This window comes from Tinamus guttatus, unplaced genomic scaffold (assembly GCF_059628265.1).
Source record: "Tinamus guttatus ecotype Peru unplaced genomic scaffold, ASM5962826v1 Tinamus_guttatus_pri_ptg000399l, whole genome shotgun sequence".
Lineage (NCBI taxonomy): Eukaryota > Metazoa > Chordata > Aves > Tinamiformes > Tinamidae > Tinamus > Tinamus guttatus.
In genome coordinates, this window is record NW_028288933.1 from 1,202,703 (window position 1) to 1,221,033 (window position 18,331).

An 18,331-nucleotide genomic window follows, 5' to 3' on the forward strand; every position below is an offset into this window, starting at 1 on the left:
TTTTGTCCGGAGGGAAACAAAAAAGCACGTTTTGAACCTTGTTCTGTGTCTTTGTGAGTAGGTGTGTTTTAAGGGGAATGATAATGTAGTTTTGTTTAAGTGTTCCAGCTAAACATGTTACAGGGCCCTCTGCCAAGGATATTTGAAATAACCTGAGCGATGTTCAGGTCGTACCAGCTGTGTCAAATCCTTTGAAGAGGCCTCAGTACACCAGGAGACGTGAGTTTGGGTTACCCTCTTTTGGATCTAGCTTTAGATTTTAGAATTAAAAAAAAAATTGTTATAGCAGTGAGGACGTGAGGAGGTGATTGAAACATGAAGGCTCTGAAAGCTTGTGTTAAACATCCTCCTCTGCAATCATGTCACCTACTCAGGATTTTGTTCTACAGAGAAATAGAATGAAACTCCCCCACATATTTTCTGACAATTTTGAAAAAATTAACAAATAACACTTCCGTTTCTTCATATTAAATATAAGAAACAAGGTTTTTTTTCCTCTTGATATTTCTAAAGAGAAATGTTCTGAAACTCTCTCTTTAAAGATGTATAGGCAAATTCAGGTGAAACATCTGAAATTGAAAATTCAGTGAATAAAATATGAAGTGCATAAACTACTGGTCAAAATACATTTTTCTGTACATTTTTGTGGTTGCGTCCTCCTTACGCTATAGGAATTTAAACTGTGGAGCCTGTGAGTGTGTAATTTCAGTTGGGGCTAGTAACTGTATTCCTTTATTCTGAGTGCCGGGACAGAGCTGCAAACAGATTGTGCACCTTTCCTGAGCTTATGGAAACAAGCTGTTTTTTTCAGTAGCCAATGTCTGTCTGCAGTAGATATTAGGATGCTTGTTAAGTTACAGCTGCTAAAAAAGTGGTTATAGTGTGCAGATCTTGTGTACTTTGTCACTGTATGAAGAAATTCCCTGCTAGGAATTCCTGCAGCTTTGCAGCAGGGTTAATTTACACTTTCACTTTAAAACTTTTCTTTTTTCTCCTTATCTGTGTCTTATCCATGAACACACAAATGCCATTTTGGGGTTATTTTTATTAGCACATGCTTTTGGCATAATGCTGAATGGTAATTCCACATTGGAGTCCTGGATATACCAGTAGATTGTGAGGAAACATATTATGTGGAACATCTTATGCCCTAATGTGGAAACAAAAGAGTCGTCTTGGAGAACGCAGTGCAAAGGACGTGACTCCGAGTTAGGCGAAATCCCTGTCGTACCTTCCAGTGGGCTCCTTGCTGCCACGGCCCTTTATGGGGAAGAGTTTACGAACGCGGTCTCCGCGCAGCGAGATCGGCTCCGCGGCCCTCGGTTTCCGTTGCGTTGTCCTGGCAACGTCGTGCAGAATCTCCTCGGGAGCCGCCGGGAAGACGGTTTCCGCGAGCGAGCTCGGGCAGCTCCATCCTGGGAGGTCTCTACCCGCCGTAGGGCGGCTCGTTCGTGAACGACCTCGTCAGTGTATGTGTGTGTGTGTGTGTGTGTGTATATTAGTGTATATATGTGTATATAAAGTTACAGAAATGCCTTTCTGGAATCGGGGAACTGGGATAGAAGAGCTGGAAGAAACGTAGAGGGGGAGGAGAGCAGGGGTCACTACTGTTTCTCTGCCCAGGGGACTCCACTCTCTCCGTTAATGATGTGAACATGAAGATTGTTTTAACCAAAGTTTGGTGTTTGGAATCAGGCTGGTCCGAACCTTGACGGCAAGTCAATAGTATTGTGTGTTTGCACTGCGTTCATTCACTTTCAAGACGGGATGCTGACTTCAAACAGTGTTTTGCTTGTCACTGGAGGAAAGAGAGGCAGAAACAGATACAGAGATTTTTTCATATGGGGCCACAGGCGGGGATTGACCTTGCAGTAGTGCATGGTTGTCTCATAGCAGTTGCTTAAGAGAAAGGAAGAACCAGCCTTGCACGTGCTGTGCAGCCCGTCTGTCTGGTCAGCCTGTGCCAAAGTCAGAGAGCTCTTTCCTGGTGCCTTCTGGTGGTGGCTTTTGCTCTTGAGGTTGGGAGATGGCAATGTTTGTCTTAACAGCAGATTAACGTGACATACTATGATTTTGAATGGAATTTGACGCTTTTCTTCTGCCCCCCTCCCACTATAGAGTCACGTTATTTGAGCTAAATTATTTTGGAGGAGCCAGACAGTCTCTTGAATGGAGCAGCTGGTGCCTTTCTTCCAGTGTTTCAGTCATGTTAACCGTTCGGATGTGGGGAAGGAGTGGGGAAACCCATCCCCCTTCATCACAGGGGACCTAATTCCGTATGTACATCCCAGAAATGTGCTTCACTTGCAGAATTAGACTTTCCTAAGCCTCACTCTGATATGAAATACTCTGGACCTTTGTATGGGCTGGTGAATAGAGTATCAAAGCTAGGGAATTTTCCTAAATGAGAATTTATTTGGAACTGTGATAAAACTGTACCCTTTGAAAAGCCCAACACGGAGCATGCTGCTGCCAGGGAGGTAGCAAAGAGAGTGAAGAACTGGAGACCATCAGTACTTAGAACCAGGCCTTTTTTTTTTTGGTGTAATCCTAGTTCACAGAGTGGTAGAAACCTGTATCAGTGCTTTCGCTAGCAAAGTTTAGCATCTCCATTGTATGTGATTCAGAAATGGGCCACTTAGCTTCCCTGATGGTGTTGCCCTCTGTAGTCTTTCGGGTTCATAATCATCTGTACTCATCTTCCAAACCAGATTTTCTTGGGATTTCTCAAGCTTGCCTCCATGCATAGGGGATTGTTATCCAGAAATTCAGGCTGCATCTGCTTAGCTGAGAAATGCTTTTTTTACAGAATTTTCCTGTTTATCGTTATATAATGCCTGATTGTTTGATGGACATCTAAAAATGTATGTTTGGGTTATATATATGCTCCACAAGCTTTTTCTAGTTGGAATGAATCATTAAATCATAAGTTTATGTTCCTCAGTGCTGTTCAGCTTCTGCCCCATTTCAACATCCCACCAGGCCTGCCATGTATTTTCTCCTCCAAAAACGTTTATTTCTTTAGGGTGATATCAGATGTGTATTTCACACATTGGCTACCATTTAGGGAAATGCTCCAGGCTGCAAACATCTCACTGGTTCAATGATAGAAGAAGTGTGGCTTGGAAAAAATGACGAATTGTTTGTGTTTTTGGAAATGATTACAGTTTGAAAGTAAACCCGTGTGTTTCTTAAGTTGCAGGGAAGGTTCTCTCTTCCTCCTGGGATTCTGTCCTTTTTCCACATCCTGGTAAACACCTCATCTGTGTTGATACAAATTCAGTATCAACTGTACTGTAGCCATCCTGTCTCATTTACAGCATCGTTTTCTAACCTAGAATTGATGGAAAGCATGCATTAAGCTTTCCTGCTCCCATTTGGCTTCAGCTTCTCAGTGCTTATTAATCTTAATCACTTCTGATTTTTCTTTCCACATGCAGCCAAGGGACATTCATTAATATGAATGAAGTATTATAAGTGGTTTTCTCCTTTTTAAATTTTCATTTATGCAGTCTCGATGATGTAAAACAAAAGAAATGTGAAGCAACCTGAAGTTACGGAGCCCATCTGTGAGCTGTTACCGTGCAGTGAGTGAGGAAGGAGGGGAGAGCCCTTTCCAACCTGGCGTGTCCAGCACAAGTCGGGCAGCCTCAGCGGGGCGCGGGAGAGAAGCTGTGACAGCAGCTCCGCTCGGGATGTGTGCGAAAATGTTACAGGTTGCTGATCTCCTCCTTGTTGCGTGGCAACTGCTTTTCTTGTAGCTCGGAGAATAAGGTCCTCATTAGTATAAAATAGATGGTTTCACTGATGATTTGAGAACAAGAGGGCTAGTGCTAAGCTCTATGGGGCTAGTGCATGCAAGCAATAATCTCCTGCAAGATTTAAGGCTGCCCAGTGACAGTAGATACAGAGAACAGGAGTTTCTAAAATGTTAAATCCTAATTCAGATACATTTTATTGGAATTGTTCAGCAGTAATCTTATCTCTCTCTTCCATCTTGGCTATATTACTCTGCACACAACATAAAACGATTCCCCCAAATGATTAAACAGTAAGTGGTTACCATTGAGTTGTGTAATTACTTTTTATAATCTCCATTTGTGTCTTACTATTTCTTTGTATGTCAGTTATGCTGTTATGGTAGGAAGAAAATAAAAATCTGGAATGCAGTTGCAGCCTGAAAATATATTATAATTCAGTGCACTGCCCAACTTCATGCATCTTTAAATATGCCATCTGAAATCTTCAAAATACGACCAAAAAGCATTCCCTTCTTCTCTCTGGTTGTCTTGGTTGTCATTTTGCTATAGGCAATTTACAGAATGTACATTATAAATTACCAGTTGGAGGCAAAGGAGCCTGAATGCATAAATCCCTACTATATGACTAGCCTGCCTTGCACAATGACTAAACTAATTTCCTTCTTTGATTTTAATATTTGTCGGAGTCCACCACCCTTTAAGTAAACTAATTAGAACTTTATGGCAGTTCATTCATTTATTCTGGAGATCTTATTTGGATGTGCTTTAAAATCTTCAGAGGCCTGGAGTGCGTGTATGCATTAATACCACAAATGCAGCCCAATTTGGAAATACCTTCTGTATTTGGATAGGATTGTGAAAGGGAGCTTTGGGGCAATCTTTATTTGTTGTGTTTGCTTTGAATTTTATTTATTTATTTATTTACTCAATGGACTGAATTTTGCAATAGAGCTATTGCACAAGTACGTGGTCTTTGGAAGTGAAAAGTTACAAGTGAAGGGTGCACAAATTTCCAAGTACTATAAGAAAAAACATTATATACAAAATGGATTTTATTTTGAGAAACAAGCTTCATATTTTCTAATATCTATAGCTTATCTTATGGTTTCCAGTGATTCTGTACATTCACAAGAAAAGAGATAAATATTCTGCTTCCGAATCGCTTTATGCAGCTGTTGTTACATTAATGTGACTCTGCAGTCAAGTTAATATTAATCTTATGATAATTTGTTGACCATACACATGAGGTTGTAGCTCTCACACTTGGTGCTGTCCACGTGCATCACAGTATGGGAATGCTTGCCCATGGTTTTTGTATTAATCTGAATTTATGCTGTTAATATTAAACAAATACATTTTACTGGTTATTAATATTAAAGAATACGTTTTATGAATATAGTGTGATGTGCCATTTTAGAAACAGGAGCATTTTATATCGTGAAAATTGTGTCTCGGCTGGGGTGGGTGGGTGGTTTTCATTGATAGAGCTGCAGATTAGAATCTGAAATAAAGTTAAATCATTACAAAAACGACACAGGTGAGCTTTGAGAAAGCTAACTGTCACTGAAGGTATGTATCAGAAAAGTGTCCTGGTCTATAAAAGTCTCTAAATGTGTAGCTGTGTCATACTTGATGTTTAAAGTGTGAAGTGATATCTTGAACCATGAGTTAGACTAAATGGACAAACTGCGTGTAGGAGGAAATACTTGTGACACTCTTCCTTTTTTAAGTGAAACATACTGAGATTGACAGTGTGTAACTGGCTGAATAGTTTAGTGACCTGTCAAAGCTTATCTGAGTGCAGATCACTGCTGAGTGTTCACCCTCCATCCTCCACTCCCTGGGGCCTGTCCTAATATGCGTGGGGCGGCAGGGAGAGCAAGATCAGGGGAGTAATTTGGGCAAAAAGTGACCTGGGTGAAATAATTAAATGGAGTTTTTTGGCTAAATCAATTCCATGTAAAAGCATGGGTGTCTTTATGCTGGGAAAAGAAAGATGGGAACTCAGGGCCAAGGTGTAGAGGGATAATGAAGCTTTCCCTTTTTGGCAGCGATCTGCACAGATCTGCACTTTAATCAGATTGAGTCAACCATGAAACAACAGCCTCCAATTGTGCATTTTAATTGCAACAACAGCCTTCTTCATATGATGAATAATGAAAATCAATATGGCTGTCCAATATTTGTCCCTTTTGGCTATTTTCTGTGGTATCTGATTTCAGTCTTAAGTACTTAATGTTTTTAATGTTTAATATGAAAGAGGGATAAATTAAGAATATAGACAGGTGAAAGAAAAAGAAATGATAATTACCATCACTGTTCATGAACTTCGCTACTATATCTAACCGATTCCTCCAAAAAAGGAGCTGAAATGAAATCCAAAATTATATATGACAGAGGTTTCAGTGTTTCACTGTTGGCCTGGAAAACCTTTTAGAATATAGGGTGACAGGTTGTCTTTAATCTAATCTAATTGTGCCTAATGTGTGAATTGGATTTAATTTCGCACTTGCTTTCTGACAGTTGGTAAAACTGAATCAGAGGGTCCTTAAGAAGTTGCAGTACTGCACATTCTTCAGTCACTGTTGTCTTCTCATGGCTTCTCTCATTTCTCTGTTATTCTTCTGTGCTACAGTGCTGATGTATATATGTGCTAAATATATTAGAAAGAAAATTGGAATTTCAGTAAATGTGAGCTCTTTTGGTAAATTTTAGTTCATTTGATGACAGATCGAAGCAAAATGAAGATATAGTAAGTAAAATGGATGGGAATTTCATGATACAATTATTATATATTTGAAAAATGATTTTCATTAGCCTTTGCCCTAAAAAGGCAAAAATCACTACATATCAACATGTACTAACAGTGCGGTGTATCTGTGCTGTGTTTTCTGTTTTTTTTTTCTTGGCAAACTTTCAATTATGAGCCCAGCATCACACATCATATTCTATCAGGATCATCCAACCTCTTCCCTTCTGTTTCCTCTAATGCTCAGAGATAATAGTCTCCAGATGCCACTTCCTTGTTGTAATGTTGATGAATAGTTAGGATCAGGCTGTTTGTAGTTAATTATTCTGCACTAGCCAGGTGTAGTTGGTATTTCCACACATTAGCACTTCATCATGTCTCAGGCATCAACCTAGAGCTGTGCAGAGAGTGTAGATCTCCTCGAGGGGAGAAGAAAACATCGTGACAAAATTCCACAATTACACAGCAGATGTCTTTGAATCCTTGCTGAAGGTATGGCTGCGCTGGAGTTTTCCAAAGACAGATTAGCACAAAATGACAGAGGTAATTAGGTGTCCAGCCTGCACCATCTAGGCAGAATTGCTCCGTTTCTGATGATAAATAACTGCCTGGGAACCTGACTTCTTTGCGCTGCAAAACTGTAAGTTGAAGGATGAAGGAAATGAGGTACAAATACATTCCCATGCCTTGATTATTCAGACCCAGTTATTCAGATTTTTTTCTGTGATGTCTGTTTCTGTGATTCACAGACTTGGTTTCATTATAGGGAAGGAGTATGGCTTGCTATGAGTTTTTGAATTTTAGAATTCATCTAGTACTGTGGTTTTCTGTTTCTGGATGCACAAAGAGTTGTTGCCTTCCTGGGAAAACGTGTGCCCTTTCCCTTATTGCATTCCTTGCTCCCTTCAGAATTAAAATGACCCCAATGTGCCCATGCATGTGCAAGGAGCCTGCTCAGAGCTTCATTCTTGCTGTGCAGTGCAGGTGGATGAGTTATCAGGTACTGACTAAGCCTTCTCCCTCGCTGGAGACCCTTCTTCCCATGCTCTCTGTGCTGTCTCCTGCAATCCCTTTGATTTCCCTTGACCAAAATCGGCAGCTTTGATAGGAAAATGGTGCAAAGTGGCACTGCCACTGTGGGATTTAATGGTTTCTATTTTACTGCACACGGTAATGTGCTAATGTATGACAGTTGTTCCTTCTTCTACTCTTCCTCTCCTGCTGCAGAGCAACTCCCAACCTCTTTTATATGCTTCAAGTGGAGACATGCCATCTATCCCCTTTGAATCCTAATAAATTTGAAGTAACCCAAGCTAAATGTAACATTATCACTCAGAATACGGAATTCCTTTTTCCCCAGGCACCTTCTGTTGGAAAAAGTATAAAGTTGCAGCAGTATGCCAGTGCACATCTCATGTTGAGGGACATAATGCAAAGCAATAGAAATTGTAATGCACCAGAAATGTGAGTGGTACAGGGCACTGTTCATCTGTCAAGTTCTGAATATTTTTTTTCAAAACTATTTTAGAATTAAATTTGAATATCGAAGGGGATAAATTTGAGGATTAGGGTCACAGAACTTATTGTACTCTCTATACACTCTGCATTACATGGCAGAGCACATTTTTAAAAGTCGGGCAGATTGGCAGATGGAGGCATTCTGATAAATAAAATTTGACAAAAACTTTTATAGACTTCTGTATGCTGCTAAGCAAGTGTTGTCTTTGCTTCCAAATTAGCAGTACATACAAACTGCTTTCCTAACACAGGAATTGCTTAGGTACAAATGCACCAACATGCTTGTCTCAAACTATTTATTAACTGCACAGTATAGCTCAATAATATCAAAGCTCCTTAAAATCTATTCCATTTGCATGCAGAGTAGTATAAAACAAAATCACATCTTTGAAACTTGAGGCTGATTCTTTATTTTTTTTTAATCAGCCCCTATTCAGAAAGCAGTAGCATAATGTAAGGAGAGACTTGGGACATTTCAACAACTCTAGTTTTGAAGATGATCTCTCACAAGCTCAGTCTTTCAAGTGTCAGTATAAGTGCTCTTCATTTTTCTCAAAGGTAAATATCAAAGATATTATTCCATTCTAAGTCAAAGTGGATGTTGAATGTAGTTTTTGGACTAATTGTGAAACACTGCTATGCCATTGAGAAACATTGCTTTTCTAAACAGCCATTTCATTGTCACATTATAAGATGTTAATGAGAAGCAAATCAGTTTTCTCATCCAGTTGTCCCAGAAAGCTTTCCAAAGCCAGAAGGTGAGCTAATCCCCTGTCCAGTGTGTGCAAGGTTAGCTCCTTAAATATCTGTAGAAGGGACTGAGTAGAAGACAAATCTACTGTTCTATACGTTATGGTAAAAATATGCGAGTTATTAAAGACTTCAGCACTGGGAATCCTTCCAGACCACATCATGCAAGTGAAAGGGATATCTGTTTGCTCCTGCAGAAACCTGATGAAAGGAGTAGGTGGGTTACAATGTCCGTTTGATGAGTGATACCCCTTTTCAAACTCTTGCTGCTTTTGCTTTCAAACTTGAGTCCTGTAACCAGCATATAGATCCTGACTTGAATTGCCAAGACACCAAACTTTGCTCAAATCATCTTAATCTACCTCTTGGAAAGATAAAAAGGGCCATGTAGTACTTGTACAGTCTCATCACTGTTGTCTATGATCCCTTGAACAGCAGTGATTTCTTTTTGAGCAGGATTTTGAGTTGAATTTTACTTCCAGGTCAAGATTTTCTTCTCCTTGATTAAAAAGTGTTATCATGGAAAGGGATTGCTTGTTTTCTCATACATTTGGGTAATTAATATTTCAGTCCAGCATCTTCTTTGGAAGGTGAATGTTAATTGCCTAAGAACTGTACAGCACAGATATGTGCTACCCTTTGACAGTACTCCTTGCCTCCCCTAACGTGGAAGGGAATCTTTAGGGTTCAGGAGTTCAGGAGTTGTTAACCTAAAATACCCAGGGGATATATCTGGGATTAAGCTTCTCTCTCTCGATTAATAACCAGTCCAAGAACTGACAAAACAGATTTTTTTTCAGAGCTTTGAGAAGCCTGACTAACTCACGGGAGTTGAACCGACAACCTAGCGATTAGAGTGCTGACTGAATGCGAAAATAACATAAATCCACTGGTCATTGAGAAGACAGCAGAATAAATAGCGGCAATTACAAAGACCTGATCACAAGTTTTAGGATTTGTGGTTGTGATTTAGAATAAGTGGCCTTTTATTCAGTCTTATTTGCTGTTATCCAAAAAGGAGGAACAAACACAGACTAATCTGTTTGAGGATGTTTCCTTTTTTGTTTGTTTATATTGTTTTTTTGCAGGGTATTAAATAGCCAGTGAGTCCAAATTAATTTTCAGAGATGACACAAATCCTGACACCACCTCTTCCAACTTCTTGTTTTTGTTTTGTTTTATTTTGTTTTTTTTTAATTTTGAGACCTCTGCAATAAGAAATTTTCATCAAGTTCCAAATCATACGTAATCTTAGTAGTAGATCAGGTTCCTTATCCATTTTTCTGACAGAATCATTGTTCTGCAGAAATTTCCTTTGGCAATGGCAGCAGCTGTTCCTGTGGGTGCTGAGAATGCCTTGGAGTGTGCAGGCAGGTCTCAGAGCTGACCTGGAAGGGCAGGCAGTGAAGGAGGTTCCTTCCAAACCCGCCTGGATGCCGCCCTGTGCCACGTGCTGTAGGAGTCCCTGCTGGAGCACGAGGGATGGACTAGTTGATCTCTAGAGGTCCCTTCCACTCTCGACCATTCTGGGATTCTGTGTCTCATCCAGCAGTTCTGAAGTGGGTCTCTGATGTCAGTGGGGCTCCCAGCCCTACTTGCCTCCCGTGGGCCTCGTGGAGGGAGCAGAGGCTCCTTACAGCAAGTCTCCAGTTTAGTTGTCTGCTGTTAGACGAGAGGATGTCTTCCTCCTGGTCAGTTCAAAAGTCAGGAGACATTTGTCTTTGACCAAAAAAAAATAAAAAAAAAAAAGAAAGGAAAGTATCTTTGAACTGTAGTAGTTAATAAAGCTTAGCATTTTTCTTTAATTTCTGGTTGATGAGGGAGATAAAAACAGCTGTTTTGTGCTTGTGATAATTTGCTCCCTATTCCTTAGAGTAGTGCCTTTGAATTTATTTTGTCAGCGTTAAAAATTTAGGTCTGACCTGCCTATGCTCACTGAGACCTCCAGAATTATAAGAAAGTTATTCCTGACTTGTCTGTTTTATTTAAAGTCAACTTTGAGGTGCTGCCCTTCCTCACCAGCATTATAATGGAGATTTGGCATGTATCTACCTTTCCAAACTGTGAATGGGTCAAACGTTTCAGCTCCAAAACAGAACACCTAATATTTTGATAGCACCTTACATTACAAGGTGATCAATCAATAATGGATTTTTTTTTCTGAAATTTGGTTGTCCAAAGGGTATTGACCTATGAAATAGCCTGTTAAATACATCTGTTGCACACAGTATTTGTGTCATGGGTTTGATGCAGGCAGGAATCTTACAGGCCTGGGATAACATCTCGCCTATAGCAGAGTAAGGCACCAGCTATAATGCAGAATGTTTTTATTTTTGTCTGTTTACTGTCAAATGGACTGTCAAAAGCCGTTCTGTGCAGAGCTCGGGTTTCTGTGGTGAACTATATTCATTAGATAATACATACAAAGCTCCTAAACTCTGACTCTTCTGTTGCGTGTCGGGGATTTTCTTTTGATGCGCTGTAGCAGAAGCAGAACTTAGCACCAATAAATACTGAATGACACTAAGAACAATCTTACCTGGCACGTTTGTGTTCTCTTTCTTACCAGAGACTGGCTCTGCAATTACTGCTTCCTGCATTGGTCTGGGGAATTCTACCTCGCCTCCACCCGGGCAGGCAGGAAAACCAGTCCCAGGATACAACGGTAAGGCTGTGTTAAATGTGCTTTTAGAAAGGAAATTACTTATATTCTTGAGTAAGCACTCTTTAATTTACATACCTCGTGGAGAAAGTACATTATAGTCTTATTAACCAATTTTCCTCTTCCTGTAACAGGAAGCGCTGCCTTTTTTGTGCGTTGTGAGGTATGACTATGCTTAAGAAAAGCAGAATTAAACTCAGTATGAGTGATCAACTACTCTTACCTTTATTACATTAGAGGGCTAGCAATTAATTCTACAGTGTATATAGCAGGTATGAAAAAGCACAGTGCTTTAAGGCCTTATCTACATTTACACACATGCAACGTTAAATGAGAAGCAGCAGTAAAATGGTATGTTGGCAAATTAGGAAGAAAAATGTTAATCATCAACAGCAGAGAGATGATAGCCAGACACATAAATGCAATAAATTGCACTTTTAGTGTGTTCTGTCATGGCTGTACTTTCAGAGCTGAAATAGTTGTGGTTTTGGCAATGTAGTTGTATACTTCTCAGTTTCAGAAACACCCTGGTTAGATTTTCTTTTGGCGCTACATGTTTATATAAGAAGTATCCTGAAGCTCATAAGGAGAATTCTTACTAAAAACAATCTGTGTCTTCAGAAATAACATCAAGTGAGCTAAAAGGCAACCTGGCAAGGATAAAACCTTCTGTTTGAACCCATCTCACATTGCATTCCTTTTTTAAAATCAAAGCCATTTTGCCTTTATGTTTAGGTACATAGGCTCATATTTAAAAGAGCTGTTAAGCATGTGATCTTTCAGCCCTTGGAAAGCATTTTAATTTCTAGCTGGGAGAAATGGAAGGCTATGAACCCGCATGAAAAGTGAAAGCTCTTGTTGTCCGGAAGGCATTTCAATGCAGAGGGTGCAGTCAGAGGCTTAAGAACTCTAAAATGTTTTCATACCTGGAAATCCTGGTTTCAATAGAAATTTAAAGAGTTACTTGAGGTCCAAAAAATAATTGCATTTTTCAAAGGTTAAACCATCTTCAGGAAGAGTTGTCACATCCTTTGGCAGAAGGAACTTAGCTAGCTTTTCTTCTAATGAATACGAGTAGAAATGAACTTTAAAGAAAAGATCATTTTCAGCAGCTCTGGACTGTAGCACTCACAGTTACTGAATGAAGATTAAAAAATGCTCTGGAAGGAAACCATGAAGTTTATCCTGAGTTGTATTAAATAGGAAAAAGTGGAAGAATGTGACTGCATCACATAAGCTATCAGATTGCAGATAGGATTAGAAATGTATATGTGAGTATGAAAAATATTTAAAACAAAATCATATATAACATAGCCAGATTATTTGCTGTCATAATATTGCTGAAGTAAATGGATTTCTTTAATGATTTTTTAATGCATATTATAAAAGCAGTATTTAGCAATGATGTAAATTGTGTTTAAGCGTGAATCAAGATACCATGTTAATTTCTAGGTCTGTTGCCTAAAGTGAGACATATATTGTACTTTCCCTTTGAGCTACTTATACCTTTTCCAGGTAATTGCAATATGTCATTCACAAAATGTAGCAAGTCCTGTGTATTGGGGATTTAAGTCAGATTTTATTCAGAATAGCAGTAATACCCACCTTCCCTCAATTTTTGTTCATTGAAATACAGCACTCACAAGAACAAATGCTAGAGTCACTACCTTTCAAAAATAGTTCCAATAATCTGTTCAGCATTATGACAAAAATAGGAAAGCTGTTGAAAAGCTAAATGTGAGTGGGTCTGTTTCAGTCTGTGTTCACTATCTAAATTCTCCTTATGTAACTTGATGTCATATTCTTATGTTATCTATAGACATGTAAGAAAAAAAAGGTGTTCACAGACTGTAATTGGGTTCATTCTTACCATACTTACTCTTTTTCACAAAATTGTTTTCTAAGCTCCCATTTCTCCTTTTGACTTACATTTCCCATCCCGTTTACTCCGTCCAAGTGGCTGAATTCCAATAATGGCTCTGTGGACTCAGCTGTGTCTGTGTGCTGAGCCATTGACTTCAGCAAGTTCCTCCGTTACTTAGAAATTGCCATGCTGTCAGGAGTGGCCTCAGCCCAAAGGAGAAATTGCCCATTTCTTGGGCTGAACAGGACATGATTCTGCTCATAAGTTCATGTTGTTAAATCCACATCAGCCTGGTTTGTTCCCTCCCTGTTTTTCCATGGTGTAGTCATTTCGCTCTTGCTTAAGTCCATTTATCATAGTCTAAGTCTGTGTAGTGATACTATATTTAAGAATAGCGTAACTGTTCTATGATTCCTTCCCTATGCCCTAGATGACTTCATTGAAGAGGCTATTTCAGGTGTTTTTTCCTCAAAAATCTGCATATTCTGTATCAAGATATGATCATTTCACTGAAGGTGATGGTCAGGTCTGGATTCCACACTCTGCTCTAACTTTACCCTTCTCTGTGGCTTTGGGTAATTCCCAAGTTACTTTACCTCTTTGTGCTAGACTAGAATAACTGGGCTCAGATAGGGAACATCCTTCCTTGGTCTAGTGAGGGCTTTTGATGAACAGGCACATTTATTTACTGCTAATAATATTTCTCACATGAATTAGGTCAGCTCCCAGGGATCTTAGCTTTAAGTTCATATTTGTGTTACTTTTTGTCATATTTGTCGTGTATCTGAAAGGCCTTTGTTATTTGGAAGATTAGATTTTGCATGTGGAGATTTTTTTTTTTTATTTTAGTTCTTTATTTCCCAGTATGTTTTTGTGCTATTTCTGCTTCCAAAGCATAAGTATTATAAATTTAAGGCTTGTTGTACTTACGTCTGAATATTAATAGGGTCATGAGTCTATCCAGCTGGGTGTCCCAAAAATTTTTAATTCATTTTGTTGCTTGGTGTATTACAGTTCTTAAAGATGGTATAAGTGTGTATCCGTTGGATAAAACACAGTCCTCCATCTGAAAATATGCTACTTACAGATGTTCTCATCCTTTATTGCTTTTTTTGCAGTGATGGTTCTGAATGAAAAGAAGGAACCAGTGAAGGCGAAAACTTTAGGAAATATTGTGGTAAAGTAAGCAAACTATCTTGTGGTTAATAAAAGCTTTATAGATGGGTTGACTATCTTTTGACCAAAATTTGTCTATATAAGAGTAATGGAAGGAATGAGAGCTAACATAGCTGTCTCTTACTAGTGTCAAATGATCAGAACTTACCTTCATTAATGTTAGAAAAATCCAAATAACATTTTGTAGGTAAATGGCTGTGGAGTGATAGTTCCCCCCCCAAACTACAGCATAATTTACCATTTTCTTAATGGCCAACTGTCGGCAAAAAAAAAAAAAGCCGAATTTTGATTCACGAGCACATTATTAGATCATTTTCTTCACCATTCTATCTTTTGGTGGAGAGAAATGGTATAGCAGTGAAGATTCACATGCTTTAGCTTGGGGGCTTGATACTGTCTGCTCTTTCTTTGGCTCCTAATCCCAAGTGATGCAGGGAGAACGCATGCAAAAACAGTAAGATGTCTCTGCGTGTCACTGTTCAAGTGTAGCAATACTTGGGCAAAATACATTGAAGAAAACATCCCCCCGCCTCCAAGAAAAGAAAAAAATGCTCTGCTGTAAATCCTGTAACTGATCTTTAAGGGAATTTACTGAACTCTTGCCACATGAGGTACGCAAGCTTTAGTATTCTTCTTGAAAGTGTGCACTTCTTAACACCTTTTCTTAGATAAAGGAGCCTCTGTAATCTGAACATTAATTGCATCTCTTCTTATCTTGCTTTCCACTTTATTTTTCTAGAGCCTTCCTTCCTTCTATTAAAGCTGATGGACAGCTGTTACCCATAGCATATGCCAGTGTATTCCTGCCAGTATGTGCTTGTGTATTCCAGATGTTTCACTGGATATTAGGTGATTTTTTTTTTTCAACCAGATCCCTACATTGAGAGTTACACATTAGCTGCAATCTCCTGTGTTTTCAATCTTAGGAAATGCTTAAGCTGTGAACACATGCTGACTGCCAGCAAATAGAGGTCCCCAAAGAATTGCATTAATCAACTTGTTTTGGTAAAATTTGAGAGACTAGATGTAGCTCAGATAAATCATTCCTAGTGTAGATGAGGGAAAGTGAAAGGTAATGTACTGAAAGATGAGCATTAACCTTTAGTGAAATTAAATTTTGTTAAAAGCCAAACCATTGGCATAGATGTACTGATTTTGATCGGTTGTTCAAAGTCAGCTTAGCTAGGACAGAGCCATGGGAGGTAGGAGATGAGGAGCCCGTGACATCCAGGCACTGGAGAAATGCAGTTACAAGATAGGGGCTGTCCAGCTGCATGGTGCTTGCCTGGGGCTCTGAGCTGCTGAGAGCTGAAGGTTATTTGCTCACCTGCATTACTGGTCTAATGTAATGGGACTACTGTGGAGATTAAGGCAGTGTCACAGTGAGTTACTGCACTGTGTGACACAGATGTGTGCCTGTCCATGGAGGATAAAGCCTCTGCTCTGCCTGATCCTGAGCATCTGGAGCTGAGCCACCAGCATGCCCAGGCATGTGTGCGAGTGCACACGTGTAACCTGCTCTTCCCTGAGCAAACACACCCCTCTGTAGGCTTAGCTTTCCTGTGGCACCTCTAAGATCATGCTCTAATTCTGCTGCGGGGTGTGAATAATTCAAATTGCTGTAGTCATTAAGAGACTGTTGTTTGCAGTAACTGTAATTGAATGGAGGGGTGTCCTTTGAAGCGCTTGCCTCTTGGCTGCTTAACTGTTGCTCTAATGAAACTTGGGATTGTAATCAGTGGGGAGAGAAAGGCGTTTTGAAAGAAAATCGATCCAAACTGTCTTAGTGATGCAACTGGGCTGGGATAAACCAGCTTCCAGAGATGTTTATATCTCTCCATGTCTGCAGGGGGTTAGGTATCTAAAACAAGATGCTTAACATTAGCTGCCTGAAAGTTCAGTGAGATTGATGCCATCCTTAGTAGATCTCTGCCAGATGAGCTGAATTATATCTAGCAAGTAATGCTGATAGGCATGTGCTTACATTTCTGTACCTTACTGCTTGTATATTTAAGTGTCTGTAAGTAGGAGATACTGTCATATCAGGAGATCCATGTAGTGGTTGTCATCAAGCTCAAAGCCAGAATTTATCTTTGCTAATAAAGCAAATACTTTTTTAAGCATTTCTTTGTCTTAAGGGATTCCAAATATGTTTATGTATTAATTTCTGTTTGATCTTTTTGCTGCAGCCAAAGAAGTATGAAGGGGAAAAGTGGGGGAATTTTCCAGTTTTTCACATTAGATAATTTAGGAAGAGTAATAGCTCAAGCACACTGTTATTGTTTCAATGTTTATTGTAACATAGGTTCTGAAATAGTGGGGGGAGAAAAAGAAATTAAACTGTCTTTATAGTAGTCAACATGGAATTAATTTTGAGGTAGATTAACTGTTCCCCTCCTCCCGCCTTTTTTTTTTTTTTCCCCTTCTGGTATTTTTTTAGCTTAAATTTTTGAGACAAGAGGCCTCCTAAAATTTATTCTACAGCTTCACTGTCAAAAAAGCGAAGAATCCAGTGAGCTTCAGGAAACTAATTGTGAACTCTTTAACACTACCAACATTTGAATCTGTGGCTTGCTGAACAGAAGTTTATTTAGACTATTATAGTCCATAGTTCATTTTGTTTCGAGTTTAATTCTGGTAAGGGGCAATTTTGTGACACTTTTTAGCTGTTTTTTGGTCATAAAAGTCTGTTGCTGTTAGATTAAGCCATCACGTTTTTATCTTGCACAGTACTCAGCTCAGGCACTCTTTAACTGTGAAACTTTTTTTGTTTGTTGATGGGGCCTAGTTTTCATAACACCCTCGAGCAAAGAAAGCTTTGCTCTCTTCGTTTCTTCAGCAGATACTTTATCCTTCTTGTACATGTACAGATCCCTTAAAAATAGTTGGGATGATCTTTGTTACTAGCAGTGTTTATTTCTTGCCCCCAAGGTCCTCCTCAGGCATCGTGAAGGAAATGGGTTGTCAGAATAGGTTTCACTATGCACTTAGCAGCAGAATGTGATGCATCTCTTTAGGAAAAAAAAAAAAAAAGAAAAAACAACAAAACCCACACAGGTGTTTGCTTTATCTGCAGTTTGCTAGAGCAGGCTGGAAATATTCTGCAGCATTTCCTTGAAAGGAGAGTGGCCGCAGGCTGCCTGTGATACAAGCTGTGCCGAAGTGGTATGACGTTGCTCTTGGTTATTTTTAGCCCAGTCTAACTCCTGATAAAGACAGTTGGGGCTGTTTGAGGCCTGTGGTGCTTGCAAGTGTAGAATTTGAAATATCTCTACTGGCAATGCAGTTTTAAACTTTCATTTTTATCCTGCAGGAGCCAAAGCATTTAAAGAGGCAGTTTTTACACCTACCTATTCCAGCTCCTTGCCCCCAGTATAGTCTTTTCTGTATTCACCCACCCCCGATCCCTACTTTTCTCATGTATCCCTCATCACTGCCCTCTGGAATGAGTTCACACTGAGAAAAACTCTTGCACAATCTAATTTACCTGGACAGTCCCATAGTGTGTTTGACTTCACAAGTGTCACATGATAAAGAAAAAAGTACATTGTCAAAACGTATGGTTATGGTTCAAGGAAAATGAAGGCTGCTAGAGTTCATGAGGGTGGCCTAAAATTAATCTGCTTATTTCTAAATTTCCTCTTCTTTTGAGCTACAATCTTTGACATGAAGGATAATTAACAGCAAATTTATTCTGAAGGGAAAATGATAGCAGCAATGACCTCCATTTTCCATTTAGAAGAGCAGTGTGATTTAGTGACGCACTTTTGCTTGCACTCATCTGCCCCTAATTGAAACACACATGTAAATGTGTTTGTGTGTGTAATCGTGGTTAGTGAGGAGAATATTCA

General features: G+C 39.3%; 1 protein-coding gene across 1 annotated transcript in view; it reads left to right on the plus strand.

Moving 5' to 3' along the window:
- ACSS3 (acyl-CoA synthetase short chain family member 3) overlaps window positions 1-18,331 on the plus strand; it is a 72,627-nt gene that overhangs the window by 47,347 nt on the left and 6,949 nt on the right. The window contains exons 10-11 of the mRNA XM_088531197.1: window positions 11,348-11,443; window positions 14,423-14,486. Of these exons, the coding sequence (XP_088387323.1) occupies window positions 11,348-11,443; window positions 14,423-14,486 (160 nt within the window). The remainder of the gene's footprint in view (window positions 1-11,347; window positions 11,444-14,422; window positions 14,487-18,331) is intronic.